Consider the following 17,973-nt stretch of genomic DNA (forward strand, 5'->3'; position numbering starts at 1 on the left):
TTACTAAAACAATGGTCCCGCCATTTTAGGTTTCGGGTTTTTTTTTCACTCACCCTGTATATCCTAATGGTTATCATTCTTTTGAAAATAAAAAAAATTGAATCGCTTTTTACCCCACAGAAACTAAAACTGTTCCTACCTTTGTTTGACCTAACGTGTCCGTATTTTTACGCTGCTGCTTGACAAAATAGTTTACTGTCGCCAAATCCGACCAACATTGATGTTTGAAGGCGATTTGTAGAGTGTATCAGGCTAGCTGGCTAGCTACACCAAGGCTATTCCTTCTCCATAGTTTACATCCGATGGTTTGGGCGAATAGCTGGTTAGTTGTGACCTCGGCGCATGCTGTGTGAAGGATGACGCGATGGAAACTATAGCAAAGTCACCTGAAGAGTGACTTTACTAGATTTTCTAAGGTGTGTCTGTTGATTTAGTGAGTATGTAGGGTAATATTCATTCGCACAAATATTGTTTTGTTGATTGAAGGAACAATACGATAAATCTGAAGTATGTTAAACAAAAATAGTACGACAAAGTTTTAACTCATTAGGTATACTTTTTGAGAAAATTACTCCTTCATTTTTTTCGCACCCTGTTGGTAATTCCTCCCCCCCCCCAAAAAAAAAACCACCCCAACAACAACAGCATACTGCATAATTTCTCATGATAGGCGTAGTAATTTCACAGGATGCATGATCTTATTATTGACCTACGATAAAGTAGGTACGACAGTTTCATTTCGAATGTTTGCAAAGGCGTCCATTACCTAATTCAAAAAGCTCTAAAACCAATTGATTTCGTTATGAATAATGTACTCAAATTCATGTGGGAGTTCAATACGACTGGTTCTATTTATTGATTTTTTCATGTTTGTTGTATCTATACTACAATTCAAGGAATCTCTGTCTGTCTGTCTGTCTGTCCGTCTGTCTGTCTGTCCGCCGATTATCTCCAGAACTGGGCACCGTATGGAGTTGAAAATCGGCGGGTGCATTGTTCGGGACAACAGAATGTGCAGTGCCGAGTTTGAAGTAGTTTGGACGAGGGGTTCTCGAAAAAGCTGCAAAAACAACAGTATTTTCTGAGACCTAGCGCGCCAGAATATAGCCTAGAACTCCGCGCACTGCCGTTCTTTTATATTGTTTACGTCATGTTAAAGCAAGAGCGCGCGTGCTCAATATGACGCAAACAATGCAAAAAAGACATGGGCACATTGTAGGGCGATAGCACTGCACACCATGTCTTCGTACGTTAGTGGCATGCACGGGCACGGGCACATGCATTTTGTAGTCAACTGAGCAACCATCACTGCACTGTATGTAGGCGGTCGACTGAGCAACTCTAATACAATATGGTATCGCCCTACAACTACGCCCTACAGTTGGGCAATACCATATTGTCCAGTAGGGGTAAATATCAGTGTCGGGGGTTGACGACATATTGTGCGTTTAACTTGCGAGTGTGCGTTCACACCATTGAATAATGTGCGTTATTTGCACGAGCTGCAGTTCTCAGCTGCCCCCTCCGAACACGCACATTTTCGACTGGCCCTGCACTAGTTACTATAAATTAAAAAAAAAATCTAAATTGCACTAAGTTTTACAGTGCGTCATGCGTATATGGCATGTACGCGCATTGATATTGGCACATCATGTCATTCTTACCAAACCTTAGACTATAGTTCCCGCCCCTAAAAAATACGGGACAGGTAATAGCTCAAATTTTAAGCCACTGATTGAATCACCTCTGCACGCACACAGAATGATTTTTTATTTTTGAATCACTATTCAACTTTGTGCATGGACGATACTTGAACACAATGGTTATCAAAAAACTGCTTACCACAACAAAGTAAGCAATATTGCCAGTGTCTCCATGAAGGCAACTTTCAAACATTTAACTGCATTTAAATCTGAAAAGTAATGTCCCTCTCTTTATTAGTAGTTGCCAGAGACACAACACTCATAAATGAATTTTTGGGGTCTATTGCCATATTGCAAAAGGCTGGTTCTGCGCAAATATTACCGTTAGAGAGCCTATAAGTTTATAGTTTTGCTTATTTACGAAATAATGTCACTGTGGTTAAAAAATTAACGGGCGGCCCGTACGGTCGTGTAATTTTTGTTAATGCAGTCCCAGGGGCGGATCCATGATTTTTTTTTGCGGGGGTGGGGGGGGGGGGGGGGGGTGGGGTGGGTGGGGGGGGGGGGGGGTGGGTTTCATCAGCGAATCAATGCTGAAATGTAGACAGTTCACTTGGCAAGTTGGCCTCCCTAAAATCAATAGGTGCAGGGGGGGGGTGTCTTGTGCCATGTTTTCAATGAGGGCGTTGTTAAAATTCCACCATCGTTAACACTGTGTATAATTACAAAATAAATTTAGGTTTACATTTTTCTTTTCAAAATGCACTTCGTCAGAAAAAAATACTTCAGGGAAGACCGATTCAAAAGAGGTAGGTTTTCATTTGAAGCTATCCAGAACTATGAAAAATCTGGAACTAGGAAAACGACTGTACAACGTCTGGACCAGGTGTTCCGATCCTGAGGCTGGGCTCCCGAGGCCAGATGATTTATGGCCAGAGCATGAGCGACGGAGGCGGGCGAACTTATGACTGCAAATATTACTTTTCAATATGATGTTGGCCGTGTTTCTGGTGAAAGTTGCATGGTCCAGTCTAATTCTACCTCCATGGTCCAGTGAACCTTCGCATCGCTTTTGAAACTATAACGTTTCAGCAGTTCATCAACAAATAGCAATGTGACAAGGATTGTCAACTTTGAGGCGATATATGAATTCAAAGCATTATGTTTTGTATTAAAAATCTTTAAAGCAGTCCCCCCCCCCCGAAATAACGCCGAAGCTGGTGACGACTACGAAGTTTGAAAAAGGTATTTAGTATCTAGAACCTTGACTTGTTACACGGTAACAACTGTGTATGCCTGTAAAGGTGTACTGCTAAAAATAATAGTTACATCACATGCACACGAACACACGCACAGTGGGTCGTTTTAGCCTAAAAACTGCGTTTTCTTTGCGTTGATTATGATACAATATTTTCCGCGATTTTGATAAAGGAAATCTGTTCCATACAATCTTATAGCTCAAATTGAAATGGCTCTGCGAAATGCCTGGAGAAGCTCTTTGAATTTCCATTGTAATCGGCAGTGTTTGATTCAGGGGTTTTCCTTTGCGAGCCGGTTTTGTAGTCGAAAACCTCGTCATGTCCTGGATGTTATCCATCAAAATGCCATGAATGTGAGTAGTGTTAACAGTTGAATATTTCTTATTTGTGCTGTACTGGCCTAGTAAATAGTAGCAGGTCATCAGAAATAGTTCTATTTTGAGTTGCCACATGCAAATGTTGGGCTTTTGAATTGTCATTGTCTCTTTTTATTTGGGCAAATGTTGGGAGGGGGGTGTTGTTTAATATCTTTATTATGATCAGACTTTCTTTTCCTCAATAAAAGGTCCGACACACTACATCATCGGCACTGAGCTGCACCAAGAGACTAGGACAATTCTTCAAGTTACCGCAACTGTCCAGATTGTACTCTCGTTACCCAAGGGTAAGTTCACATAATCTCTCTCAACCTCCGTGACCCACTTGCGGGTACCTGAATTCTTGAATCCTAGAAAAAGACACCAGTGTCGAAAGAAAAGTATCTGTCAGATTTCATCAAATTTTTAGACTTTTTATCAGAGTGATAATATCCCTGACCTGTATTAACTGTAGGGTCTAAGAGATGTTGGGGTGGGTGGGGGGGGGGGGGGGGGGGGGGGGGGGGAGAGAGGTAACGTTAAATTATTGAACACTTCGATACCAGTTGTTGTGCACATTAATCTGTAAACCACGTTGTAGTTGAATACTCCTTGCCCTCAGGTATTGTAAATTATTGATTAGTATTTGTTTTTTCCTGATTGTTGCGTTTGTATTCAGAGTCAGCAGATATTTCAGCATGCCAGTCGGCGTTTTCAGAGCAATGGAGTGGCAGAGGCACAGCCGACCGCAGCTATCCCAGCACATGCACAGAAGATTGTTGGCTGGTGGTTGCTGGGCTGCTGTGGTATGGTGGTGGGTGCTGTAGTACTGGGCGGAGTAACAAGGTAAACAAAAGGATCATTTGCAGGAAAAACATTTCCTGTTAAGGGCGCTCATACTGATCAGCTACCGTCAAATGTCGTCAACTGCCACAGTTACCATCAATTAATACTGTCAACCTCTTCAAAACACACTCTTATGATAGACTTGTGGTTAGGGGGTGTGCATGGGAACCGGGTGCCTGAGTACCCAACCGCTATCGTCAGGAACCGGTTCCAGATTATGGGATCGGGTACCCGTAACCAACTTTACAAATTACTTCTCAGACAAAAGAACAGTTTGGAACTGCCATTTGTGGGGAAGTTTCAAAATGAAAACCAGGCCTCATGGAAAGCCAAAACAGATTTCATGCATTTTAACCACACAACAGATGACGCTTGTGAAAGTTGCAGTTAACACCATAAAGCTAGAAAACCCTGAATTTTTGGGTTGGTTTTCTTTTACAGGGAACTTCGAAAGGGTGCCCAGTGCTACTCCTAACTGTACACTGGCACTAGTCATAGGCCTCATTGGATGATTTCCAACTGCTCTCCAAATTTGTTCGAACTAATTAGATATGCTCAGTCCGCATGTGAACCATGCATATATGTATGTGTTCTACATAATCCCTGAGGACCGACACACAAAAGGAGAACAAGAGATCCTTTCAGTCCTTGGGCGTTGGGTCTTTTGTTGAAAACGGTCCTCTTTCATACGGTTATGTGCTTAGACTATTGGAGAGTGTTATATTACAGAGACAAAGCATTGTCCTCGAGAGTATAGTAAAACACGACTGTCAAGAAGGAATATGACGCACTGCACGCGACAGCTCAGTAGCGATTGTGCCAAGTCTCTTCGTCTGAGTGATGTGTACATGTCTAATTATTTTACCTCTGCACGGTTGATTTTTCAGGTTGACAGAATCTGGTTTGTCGATGACTGACTGGCACCTGATCAAGGGAATGAAACCCCCACGGACCCAGGAGGAATGGCAGGCGGAGTTCGACAGATACAAGCAATTCCCAGAATACAAGTAGTAAGTTCATATTTCAAATCAATACTTATAACAAAAAACTGATGGCCTACTAGGCCTGCAACTATTAATAGGTTATTCAGCGATTTGTTTGGGTTCTTTATTCATCAGCAACCATTTAGTGAAAGAATAAAGTTTCTTTTCAGAAAGCCCAAGCATACACTCCTTAAAAAAGTTCTCAAGCCAAAAAAACTCAAAATGTCTATGTTCAAATCTCGTCTAGGTTTTTGACACCAAACAAACCCTTGCCATTTTAAAAAACTGGGCTCGATAACCAGCTTTGGCTTTCACTTTACATTGATTTCTCAGTGTGCACCGTGACATCACATTGGATGAGTTCAAATGGATTTGGCGCATGGAGTATGGCCATCGTATGTGGGGGCGCACTATCGGCCTGGTATTCCTCCTTCCCGCTGCGTATTTCTGGAGGAAGGGTTGGCTGACAAAAGCCATGAAACCCAGGGTGCTCATCTACGGATCTTTACTGCTGTTCCAGGTGAGAACTTAACTGGTACCCACTACCCCAGCTAAAGGTATTATTCTATCTTTGTGCTCGGACTGGATAGACTCTCACTGGATAGATTTTGTTTAACTGGTAACCAAGGATCAATGAGTCTCATATGAGGTTAATACCACTATTTTCCATATAAGGAGAATTTTAGCACAACACGTGTTAGGCACTACCATAGCCATGGCCAGAGGGGTATTTCACAAAACTTGAAGTAAAATTGTTCAACAAAATTCTTGAAAATTTGTGAATTTTTCTTGTTTGGACTTTATGAACTGGAAATAGGCTTTCAGCTAGGGCCATTATCTGCGTCCAGGCCCCCTAGCTAGTAATTGTTTGAAACTGGCTAAGCAAATAAATACATGTATTCCCTAAGTAATAGTTTGTGTGCTCAATTATCATCTGCCAATCTTATAAAGCAGTGTTTTGTTTTGCCTGTATTGGCTGATATCTAATCGTGTTTCACACACAGGGTCTGCTCGGCTGGTACATGGTCAAGAGTGGTCTACAGGAACCACAGCCTACTGACATGCCTCGTGTCAGTCAGTACAGACTAGCTAGTCATCTAGGATCTGCTTTTGCTCTCTATGCACTCATGCTGTGGAGTGGCTTATCACATGTCCTGCAGTACAAACCAGTAAGTTAGTATTGGCTTAAAGGGAATGTACATCATTGGCTTATACTTTAATTTCCAGAAATGAACTATTTGAGGGGTTAGTATAATAGATCAAATATTGTTACGCTGACATGTTTGAAGTTTTGTTTTCGAAAATGCTGGAAAAACCAAGAAAAACAAAAAATTTCAAGTAGTCTGGTTCCCTGACTCCACTGAAGATGAAATGGATCAATTTACATATGCCGGAAAATTGTACGCTAAGGGAACCAGTCTAGCTGACCTGCACCCATTCATGAACATAAAACCAATTAGCAAACAAAATTGGACTGAAAAAATGGTAAATTTGGAGCAGTAGTAAAAAATACTTAGGTTTTTCCTACGGTGGTCGGCCGACCACCGTTGGAAATGTAAACAAAAATACAATTTTCTTGAAAGTGACTTCACACCAGGTGCCATAATTTTACAGGATGCTTTAGACTGTCATTTACCAACATCCTGTAAGGTATTTTGTAAAAACTTGGTCATTTTATTTTTCAATGTTTGCAAATGTTGTATTTTCCCTTTAAAGTCAAATAACAAGTAAAGCCGTGTCCGAATTACTAGGCTACGACTCGACATTACACACGATTCTAAGGGAAGTTGCTGCAGCCACTTCTGTAAAAACGTGTCAATATTCTATATACTATACCCAGTCATTGGGAGTGCATTTCATGAGGCACTTCACTTGTCACTATTGTTGTCATGACAGTGGTGTGAGCTGATTGAAGGTTCCGCTAAAATCAAATAACCACTACTGTCGAACACCTTTATAACAAGGTCCTTGGGACTTTGGAATTACCTTGTTATAACAGGTACCTTGTATTAACAGTAACAGAAAACAAAGAAAAACAGACTTGGGACCTACAATTTTGCTTGTTATCAGCAGTACCTTGTATTAACAGTGCTCTTCTTATCAGGGTTTGACTGTATTTAGTTTGAAAAAAAATGAGGATAACCTGATTTTGAAAGCTTCGATTTCTCCAACCACTAATGTTGTTTCTTACAGATAGCGGACAGCAGATATCTGCCGTTACTGAGGAAGTGCGCACATGGCACTATGGCCTTAGTGTTTGTCACAGCCTTATCAGGTACTTAATTTGGTGTATTTGGAGAAATCATAGGTTGAAACCTTGGCTTCAATTCCGGCTTTGGCTTCTCACTCCAGCCTCATGTAATAATGATAACATGGTACTGCATCCAGCTGGAGTCCCCCAAGTCTAAAAATCTTCTGTAGGTGAAGCTGCAGACATAGCCGAGCTTTCAAAATACTGTGATTATAGACATTCAAACTGACAGAACATGGCAAAATATTTGTCAGAAACATTCTTGTTGGATCCTTTGGGTGCATTCTAATTTTGGATTTGTACAATGACAATTTGCAACTTTATGGGCGATGACAGGTCACATGTATTCTTGCCGATTTCGTCGTCTCAAGCTTTGCAAGCAATAATGATGTTGTTTGATTGGCTTGCATTTCAGGTGCCTTTGTGGCTGGGCTAGATGCTGGTTTGGTCTATAACTCGTTCCCCAAGATGGCCGACAAGTGGGTGCCTGATGACATCATGGCCATCCAACCCAAATACAAGAATGTTTTTGAGAACCCAACCACGGTACAGTTTGACCACCGCATTCTGGTGAGTAATTCGACATCTTACATGGTTTTCCATGTATGTTGGTGTCACGGCCTCATTTGTAATGAACAAAATAGGATCCACAAAAGATTGTTTAGTAAAGCGTTTAATTTTGTTTTATAAAATGACTCTTGGACCATTGATATGAGAGGCAACACCCACGCATCTTCTAAGATGCATAGGTTACTGTACGCCGTGCTTTGCGTTAAATCGGATATTTATCTTCTATAGCTTTTCAAATAACACAGACTGATTACATGAATTTGGTACCGGTATTCTTTTTTCACTTTATTTTTTAATTTAATTTTTTTAATGAGGAGTTCGAAACAGGGTTAATGATAATAAAAAAAAGTGTGGCATAGCAAAACAATAATTTACATCCTCCAGAAACAGGCAAAAAATAAGGGAATAAATGTGTGCTCCGGAGGTTTTTATCACTCGTTTAATACCGCTTAGAGTCTGGGTGCTGATAATTACCCGAGCCGGAGGCGAGGGTAATTATCAGCACCCAGACTCTAAGCGGTATTAAACGAGTGATAAATACCGACCGAGCACATATTTATTCCCATTCATAAATACCTTATCCGTAAAAAAATTTCAAATAATTCGTTCAAAAAATCCCGATTTTGTTCAACAAGTTCACTTCATGCTTTTTGAAACATCCCTCTAGCAAAATAATGGAGTGTTCAGCTGGCGGGTAAGATGTAAACAACCCTTTTATGGAGATTGACGCGCGCGTAACATGTTCTGCGCGATGTCACGCAGAACGCACCTGGGGCGTTGCGTTTTGAATTTAGAACTATAAAATTCTGACTCGCTTGTAGTGTTGCGCATGCCTACTTGAGGATTGTGAACGTTCAACCAATGAAACGGTAAGAGGCACTGGATTTTTAGGAGTCCACATTTTATTGTGACACTGGAAGTGTTTAAGACCAGCTAGCCATGTCTTTATCATCCGTTTAATACCGGCCACGTGACAGGCTCTCGACCAATAGGAATAGCTAAACTGTCTGAGGTATTTATGAATACTGAATAAACAAAACTAATCGCAATATTTGTTTTTCTTTTGTCAGGGAACGACTACAGCTTCAGCAGTTGTCGGGATGTGGTTGCTTGCTCGTAAAGTACCGTTACCAGCGAGAGCCAACCTAGCAGTGAATTGCATGCTCGCCATGAGTGCTGCACAGGTAAGACAAAAACCAAGTAATTGACTCGAACAAGTTAGATGTAGAGTTCTGTACATCAAACTCAAGATCTTGTTAGTAGATCTTCAGATTGGAGGTTACAGTTCAATGTGTAGAGTTCAGTGTTTGTGTCCTTGGGCAAGACACTTGACATGTATTTCTCATCACTTCCCCCCTCCCCCACCTAGGAGTAAATGAGTAGCTGTGAGGGCAGAGATGGTTTTTGTTTGAATCAGTGATTTAAGCCACCCCGACAAAAATGTGGGATGGTAATGTTAGGCGTGCCAACATTTCTTCTGTCAGGCATGCAACTGGGAATCGAGGAAAAAAACGAAGAAACTCCAAACCACACAAGACTTTGTACAGTATATTTCAATTGATAATGGCATTCATGAGAGGTAAAAAACAATGAAATCAGCAGATCCGAGGAAAAGTTGCATGCTTGTTATGTTGTATTTTTGTTTTCCCCCAGATAACCCTGGGTATCTGCACCCTGTTGTACTTTGTACCCACCGAGTTGGCAGCGGCCCATCAGTCTGGCTCACTCACGCTATTGTCCCTGGCGATATGGTTTGCTCACGAGATCAGAAAGGTTCCTAAATAACCACAAAACTGCTACAAGATATGCTGTGGAATGACGTAATTCTTGGCAGCAGTCTTGAATGTCGCTGCCATTGGCTAGAAATGGTTTGCAGTTTAAGGTTACAACTTTCCAGGAAAATCTAACATGCATCTTTTTTTCTTAAATGACTTGGTAAACAATCAATGAAAGTACCAAGTACATGTATATTTAATTGGCCTATTGCAAAATGTAAGATTTTTTTTTTTTACATTTACCGGTGCACCTGCAGACTGCAGATGCCCGTTCCATCGGACCATTCTGATTGGGTGGCTGTACCATCCTCCTTGGTTAAAGGAGCAGTTTTTTTTAACAGAATGCAACCTTTTTTGCTCGAAATCATGTTTCTGAGGAAACAATAACAGTTGGGAAAATTGATAAAAAGTAGAATGTAAACATTCTCACACCTTTGTAAATAATCAAGGATGAGATGGTCAATTTTAAAAAGTCTGAAGAAATGAAAGGTTGGAAAGATGCATTTCTCATGCCAAGCTCACAGATTCAAGAGGTCTGATTTCAGCCAAAAAAGTTTGAAAAATCTCACGCAAGAATTACTGCGTGAAGAGCTGTTTAGGTACAAAAGTTTGGTCCTCAAAAACCAGCTCACGTGACAAATGTAAACAAACAGGGTTTTTCAACGTTTACGATGTGCATTTCTTGAGACCAAGAAATTTGAAATCTCCACAGGAATGTACGTCTTCAAAATTACGTGTCAAACTGTAAACTGGTGATTCAGACTCAAGAATTTGAGGCAATTTACATATATTAACAAACCAACACTACATGAGTTTATTTTGGGTACTGTGTACTACATTTGGCATACTTTACTTTATAAATAAATGTGTACGTGTAACTCATTTCATTGTAAATAAATGCATGATGTAAAGACCTAAAGAATCCAGTGTATTTTCTTGCTTAAGAAAAAAAAGGGAATAGTTATTCAAGGTAATGGGAACATTTCCTTTTGTGGTTTTTTTTTATTTGAAGCAGCAAAATTGCTCAAAATCTTAAGACGGTGTGTAACAACGAACTTGTTGATGTTTCAGCTCAGTGAACACTCTACAGTTTGAGAAAACAGTGAAAACGTATGCACGATTTTTGGGGTCTCTGGATTCTGTTGCAACGCACATAAATAAGTCTGCCCATGGGCACATTTTCTTAAACCGTCTTCAATGATTGTTTTCTTCTGAATGATACCATTTCAGGCGGAATAATTTCACAAGGTATTTGGTACCAGTCCCGTCTGCACTTTGAGTAAGGATGTTCTCATTCCATCGGTACGTCCCTTTCTGGGTAATTGCAAATGTTCCTAAGTGTCTTTAAAATAAAAGTTTTGAAAATCTGGTAAGCTTAAATCAGCCTCGGCAAGTATGGACGCTCTGAAGTTTCAACTTGATTCAACTGCGGTGGATTTTGTCGTGTGCATTTCCAAACATCAAATCTGATTCGTCGAAGCGCCAGTAAGTCGATGGATCTCGTTCAGTGCTATCACCTGCTGTGTGTTTCATTTTGTCTGACTATCTCATGAGCTGCGTGTAAACGGTGAAGTGTTTCTGTCTTTCCTAGAACTGACATCATCTCTGCTACACTTGCTCCTTTCTGTACGAAAAAAAAGAGAAAAACATGCCAGAAATGTTGCTTATATATGATTAAACTACCAAGTAGGCTTAAAACGTTTTTTAAACAACAAAAGTAATTGCTTAAAAATACTTCCTGAAAACTTGACTTAAAAAAGTCCAATAAAGTTCTTCTCTGGCTGGCAAATTTAACAAATTCAATGACAAACTTGTTACATGTATATTCGCATGTGCACACAAGTCAACTTTTGTCCACACATTTCGGACATTCACCATAGCTGTGATTGGTCAAAGTGACATGGGGGCGTGGCTTAATGTATCAATCTATCATTGGCTCATACCTTTACATTACTCAGGGCTATTCTCAGCACCCTCATGAATATGGAATAAGGAATGCCGGCCAAGCTTTCGCTACACTGTCTCAGCTTGGGAGACAGGTCTGTCACCTCACTCAACACTTTTTCTTGAAGACTGTCAATTTCCTTGCAGGCTCTGTCCAACACCAACTCTGAAAAGACAAAAAAGTATTAAAAAGTTAAATGTAAATGTTATTTGGAATACATGTAGCTTACAGTTACCCCCTAAGTCACACGCATGCAATATTACTGATGTAAGCTTCAACATTTCACAGAGTGAACACACAAAGGAGGAAGTTAAAGACTAAATCGCAATCTCTAATGAGGGTCACATTACCTGCCTGGCTGGAAACTGACATCAATTCCCCTTTACTGAGTCGCGGTGGTATCCACAGGTAGATATAATCAGGTTGACATAAGTCTTGTATCTTATCAATATGGTGCTGCAACAATAAGAATAAGTGACAGGAATTGAGAACAAAATGTATATAATGGTGATTCATTTCGCTTTCATTTTCGTTGGGTTTGTTGGCCCCTCACCAACATAATTTATAAGAACTTTTATGCTTTCTAAGAGCCTGGGGAAAAATTCACCAGCTTGCACGTACGGGAATCGAACCCATGACCTCCTGCTTACTAGTGCAGACGTCTCGACAAGAAGTCTGCAAGTGTGCGAATCCACATTAATTTTCGTAACTACAATTTCACATTTTTTCTTTCAAATTCCCCCCATTTTGCAGCTATATTTCAGGTCTGACCCCCCTTCACACATTCTGATTTAACTTACTTTCCTTGCTTCAAGAACTCTCAGCAGATACTCGTCTGTTAGGTTTTCCATCTTGTTGTTTCCTTCTGACCTGACAAGAAAGGGTTAGGGTTCCGTGAGAAGTGCTCAACAGCAACAGAAAAACAACAAAACAAACTAAAAAAGAATCGCCCAATCTTGACTACAACACAGAATCAAACCTTGTTAGAAGCTCAGCCACTTGTTGCCGGAGCAGGGCGACCAGTCTATGCCTGCCTTCTGTATGAGTCAGGAGTCGGATGATATGACCTCTGTTGACCTCCGGTAGTAGTCTCATCTCAAGCACAGCTGAATGGGTCGAGACTCGGTGTAATGAAAACTACATCAGGGAAAGAGAAAAGAAGAGGAAAGAACACATTCTATCACAGTTTACTGCTCTTGGAGTGAAAACTTTGAGGGTTTACAAGTCTATGCGCTTCGAGGGACAGTGGGTGGCCATGAGAGGCTCATATCTCCCTCGGCCTTCAGCCTGGGGAAATAATACCCTATTGTAGTCAGGCACGGGCCCAATATGTAGTTTTTATTTCCACAATTCAAAGTGCTTCAATTTTACCTCATACATCTGAACAGTGATAACGTACAGGGCCCTGTCACAAGACTATCTTGTGCATGAGAGACGATTGCAACATGTAGATCATGCTTGATACAATTTTCAACTGCTCTGCTTACAGTAATGAATTTGAGATTGGGCGAAAGGCGTGTTATACAAATATTGACTGTTTCAAACTAGAACTTGACACTCTGTTTACCCATGTAGAGGGACAATAGAATCCCAGTTGCCACATCAAGGTGGGAGATCTGAATATTTTCGATAAAAAGAAAGTAATTCCACAAACCTCTTGAATCAATTGCTGCATGCTGCGTATTGTCTTGTTCTCCTCAAACCCTGAGCCACAGAATGTGATGAAATTGACGACTGCTTCTGGCAAGAATCCTGCATCCTTCAGAAAAAAAAAAGAATAAAAAAATGTTTTGCCACCGTAATTTATTATCGAAGTGTTACATAATAGCGAGTGAGGTCACTAGTTATCCTAGTGATATTGTATTGTACTTATAATTCAACAAGAGCAACAATTGTTAATGCAAAATCTCCAACCTTGTCTATTTTGTTGAATAATACTACTAATGGAACTACACAAATTAAACTGAATCACTTTTTACCTTGAAATGTTGAACAAAAATATCACCTTGACGTTTGGATAACTTACTCCCATCTCTGAAAAAAAAATAGTTTATAAATTAATATTCAAAATTATTAAATATGACAATTTTTCGGAACAGCATTTTCCAAAATTTACCTTGACCAACACTGTTCTGTATTTTCTTTGTAACAAGCATCTTAAAAATTTAAGAATGGAATAATCCTCGGATCTCACCTATTGAGCAGAAGCGGCAAGTGTGCAAACTTTGGTGGACTCCAGGCAAAAGCTTTGTAGAGATACAAGTGTTTGGGGGTCGATGTTAGCCACTCCTGGACATTATGGGATAAATCATAGCCGGAATGTGTGAGACATTCTGCCCAAAAATGAGACAGAACTGGACACAGGTCAGAAGAAAATTTCAAAACAAATCCAGGCATAATTTATGCGTGGCCTAGTATGAACAACTCAAGGTAAGTCTTATATCCTCCTAAATCAACTTGAGGCATAAAGAGGCATAAAGCTTGAATCCTCCAAAATCCTACCAAACTGCATGATTGATTTTGAGGGATAGACGGTTAGGATTCAGTTGATTATAACGTTCCTTAGGATGACTTCACTTACCATTCCCCGCAGGACGTGCGTTATACCCATGAGGTGATCGTCAACCACATTGGCAAAATGGTAGGTTGGAAAACCATCACTTTTAATCAGAACCTGAAGACAATAAGATCAATATCTGAGAATGGTTACAAGTTCACAGATGTATCTTGTTTGATGGGATTTTCCATCGTGGAGATTTATAATCAGTTTTATAGAACGTCCGAGTAAATTTTAAACTTACCGGATCTCCTTCTATAACACCAACATCGTGACTTGTTTTGCCATAAACCAGATCTTCAAAGGATTCAATATTTGGCTCCAGCTACACACACACACAAAATATATAAATAAACTAAATTAGAAAAAAAAAGGAAAACTGCATCGCAGTTCAAATTTGTGGCTTAACGTTAAAGAAAACTCTGATTTTCAACTTAAGAAACTTGGCTGTTGAAATGAGAAATTCATCTTTACCTGGAGGAAAAAGTGTAAAATGTTTTGTCCAAAATTAGAATAAAGTTAGCCTGACTTGTTCCCCCTTTTTTGGAATGATTTTCTTGGTTTGGAGTCTAACTAAACTTAAACTCCACTCCAGTCTGACATCAGTCAGATTTCTATACACATACATGTATGCTGCCGTCATAGACAAGGCCATACAGTCAAGAGGTCTACGATCAGCCTAGATTAATATACGTTATCCATTTGCCATGCACCACCCCCCCCCCCCTTTACATGTATGTGTTTATTACAAACGCATTAGCCATACAGGGCGTCGACTAAACACGCAGTCACCATTAGTTAAAGTCCAAATGTCCCTACTGACAAAAGTGATGATATTTTTACGGCCTACAACTACAAGTTCCACAAGGACAAAAAGTCCAACTCACCTTCAATCTCAATACACTCGGTTTCCCTGACCGCAAGTGGTCTTGTACCTGGTGGTGCGATAGGTGACGGCACCTGTTATCATAGCGGGGGACCTGTCTATTTCTCATGGCTTCCTTCCTCAGGAGTTCCAGCCTTTGTTCTGTACAGAAACAGTGGTAGGCAGCCCCTGTCTTAAAAAGAAGAAAGAAATTCTTGTGGTCCATATATGTGATGCGATCAAGCTACATGAGTCGTTTGTCGACACTGGTCAAAATTATTGTTTTTATTACAGATTTGAAAAGAGCACAGTCTCAGCTTTGTGCACTCGTTGTTGCTGCATTTAAATAACAAAACTGATCTCAAGGATGGCTGCTGAATGCAAAAGCTCTATAGCAGCAGCACAGTTATGGAGTTATGGCTGGACATCTATCAAATTTTAGAGAAAGAAATTAACCCCAATAAATAATTTCTATTTGTTTTGTCTAGACTTTTGGGGTGAAATTTAAAAAACTATTGGAAGACCTGGTCCTCAGGACCAACAGTTTTAGACATTTGCAAAAAATTTAAAAAAAATATTTGGAAATTCGTGAAAACGTCAAATACAACTGAAAATTTGTGTCTTTGTGATAAAAATGAGCCCTACTGCATACCACATTCTCAAACTGAACTTACCTTGACTAATGTCTCCATGTGTTCCTTGTAGATGTGCAATCGCTCTGACTTTGAAACAAAAAACCAAATACTGGCCAATTAGCATGAAGAATACTTTGCATCACTATAAGTGTAATTATAATCATGGGTACCCCGCTCTGACAAATTGTGTTGTATAAACGCAGGAGCAAAACTTTTTCTTGGGGATTTTTACCTGTTTATAAGGGCCGAAACTCCCTCCTTGAACGGGACCTAAGAAATAGAATTAATCATGTTATGAGTACTGAGAACAAGTATACCGGCATGCAAAGCACTCAACATTCAAAAAAATAAAAGGCATTCTACGTTTTTGTCCAACACAAACTTCAGAAAACTTAGAAAAACTATCAAAAAAACTCAGCCAAACTTGGCACCACGGTCAAGTTTGGCTTATTAACAATGCTATACGACAATGACAAAAACTTGCTCACTTGAATATTTTAATATACTCTGAATACCAGTCATGAATATTCCACATATAAAGGCCATTTGCAAGGCACATCGCAAAATGTGGTTCAACTCTGGCGAATTCTCCATCTTACCTTCATCTGGGTTGACTCCAGACCATGCTAGCATCTCCTGCAGATGATCTTCAGCTCCAGGAACTAGCCGCGTCTGGTATAAGACATAGAATCAGGAGAAAGACGTAACAACATCAGGCTTTATTGTTTTGATAGACAACAAAATTCTGTAAAGGGCGGAGGGTAAAGTTGTGATCTGACGGCTTTTTACCCAACAGGCTTCACCGTTTGGTGCCAACCCATCATTGAAAAAAGGTGTTTTTTTTTTCAAATGCTTTAGGTCTAAGCAAGCCTATTGATCTTGATGGTTAGTTCACGTAAGTAATTTTTTTCTCAAGACAAAGTTGACACTCAGGCATGCCCTTTGACCTATGGTTCGATGCACAACAGATTCAGAAACTTGAAACTAAACAGCAATTTTCGTGTTCTCCCAGCCCCAATGGACCCAAAACATTGAACAGCTCAGTGGAACAATGTCTGATTTTGTCTGCAATAAATTAATAGCCCTCTCAAATCAATCAATATAATACTAAAAAAAAATTGAAATTATACAAATTTACACAACATTTATTTCATTAACCTGATCGGTATCTTCAATCCTCAGAATAAATGTGCCACGGTGTGCTTTGGCAAAGATGTAGTTGTAGAGCGCAGTCCGAAGGCCTCCGAGGTGAATATGTCCAGTTGGGCTTGGAGCAAACCTTACACGCACCTCACAGCGACAGATACTTGAGGTGGACAGAGGACGGATCACACGGAGTATGGACTGCCTCAGAAAACCCATGATTTCCACAGTTCTACAGACAGATGAACACAATTTACTGGGATTGGATATTGACCATACTCCATAGACATCTTTTATCATGATTTTATAAAATTAAAAAAGAAATCAAATATATTTGTTGTTTTTATTTATGTTTAGTGAGCCTACGCCTAGGAGTAGGACCTAGGCCTCAAATATCTTGGACTATGGGTTAGCCATGTTAGCTGGAGTTAACTCCAGGCCACCTAGACTAGGGTGGGGGTTAGTCCAAGTAACTTGGACCCAACTTATCGCCTTTCCGACATTTGGACATGGTCATGTCCGAATGTTAAAAAGGCGATAAAGGTGATATTTGCTTGGGGGGGGGGGGGGGGGGGGGGTCATAGTAGTAATGCTTTACAAAACGTTGACCATCCGTTCCTCAACCCCAACCCTGCCTCGGCCCAGCCTAAAATCTCCTCCATCCCCTCCCCCAATTGTCCCTACACCTTGCCCCCCCCCCCCCCCCGGCCACGCCTACTTAACTTAAGCCTTGGCACTGAAATTCTGTGCAGTATAAAACTTAAAGTAAATGCCGGCAGCATTAACAATTTATGGCAATGCCTTCCCACGTAATTTCAGGCCCTATACATATCGATATATATACATATATGTAATTATAACTAAGCAAAACTTTCAAAACCCAAAGAAACCTTATCACAACCTTTCATACCCACCATTTGGCAGGAATAACTGCCACTTGTGAAGTTGTTGGACGACAATCCAAGAGTTGCACGGTGCACGTGTGTAGCGCCCTCAATTGGCGGTCATGCTTACTGGTTCTCGATAAAAACTTTTCTTTGGCCGTGCAAAAGGGAATTTTACTGGAATGAAGAAAAACATTACGGATAAGTTCGTAATGAAAATTAAAACAATGTTAGTTTTGATATGCGGATGTATAATAAAAG

General features: G+C 40.2%; 2 protein-coding genes across 3 annotated transcripts; one reads left to right on the forward strand and one right to left on the reverse strand.

The window, feature by feature from the left end:
• Window positions 1-2,960: 2,960 nt before the first annotated feature.
• Window positions 2,961-10,596, forward strand: LOC119739786 (cytochrome c oxidase assembly protein COX15 homolog). The gene is made up of 10 exons (XM_038214858.1): window positions 2,961-3,255; window positions 3,468-3,566; window positions 3,938-4,104; window positions 4,992-5,114; window positions 5,421-5,607; window positions 6,092-6,256; window positions 7,281-7,362; window positions 7,754-7,908; window positions 8,979-9,092; window positions 9,562-10,596. The coding sequence occupies exons 1-10, from the start codon at window positions 3,112-3,114 to the stop codon at window positions 9,691-9,693; spliced, it is 1,368 nt and encodes a 455-aa protein (XP_038070786.1). The 5' UTR covers window positions 2,961-3,111; the 3' UTR covers window positions 9,694-10,596.
• On the reverse strand, window positions 10,477-17,859 carry LOC119739785 (probable glutamate--tRNA ligase, mitochondrial). Of its 2 annotated transcripts, none has more exons than XM_038214857.1 (16): window positions 17,730-17,859; window positions 16,844-17,060; window positions 16,285-16,357; window positions 15,918-15,955; window positions 15,725-15,772; window positions 15,073-15,243; window positions 14,430-14,510; window positions 14,210-14,302; window positions 13,823-13,917; window positions 13,608-13,662; window positions 13,283-13,387; window positions 12,608-12,765; window positions 12,429-12,498; window positions 11,979-12,084; window positions 11,627-11,793; window positions 10,477-11,307 (listed from the first exon to the last, which is right to left on the reverse strand). In XM_038214857.1, exons 2-16 carry the CDS (start codon window positions 17,045-17,047, stop codon window positions 11,197-11,199), a joined length of 1,575 nt encoding a protein of 524 aa, XP_038070785.1. In that variant the 5' UTR covers window positions 17,048-17,060; window positions 17,730-17,859; the 3' UTR covers window positions 10,477-11,196. The 2 variants fall into 2 exon arrangements, with proteins under 2 accessions (XP_038070785.1, XP_038070784.1); XM_038214856.1 differs by having other exon boundaries at window positions 17,743-17,858.
• Window positions 17,860-17,973: the final 114 nt, after the last annotated feature.

This window comes from Patiria miniata, unplaced genomic scaffold (assembly GCF_015706575.1).
Source record: "Patiria miniata isolate m_02_andy unplaced genomic scaffold, ASM1570657v1 HiC_scaffold_4, whole genome shotgun sequence".
Classification (NCBI taxonomy): Eukaryota; Metazoa; Echinodermata; class Asteroidea; order Valvatida; family Asterinidae; genus Patiria; species Patiria miniata.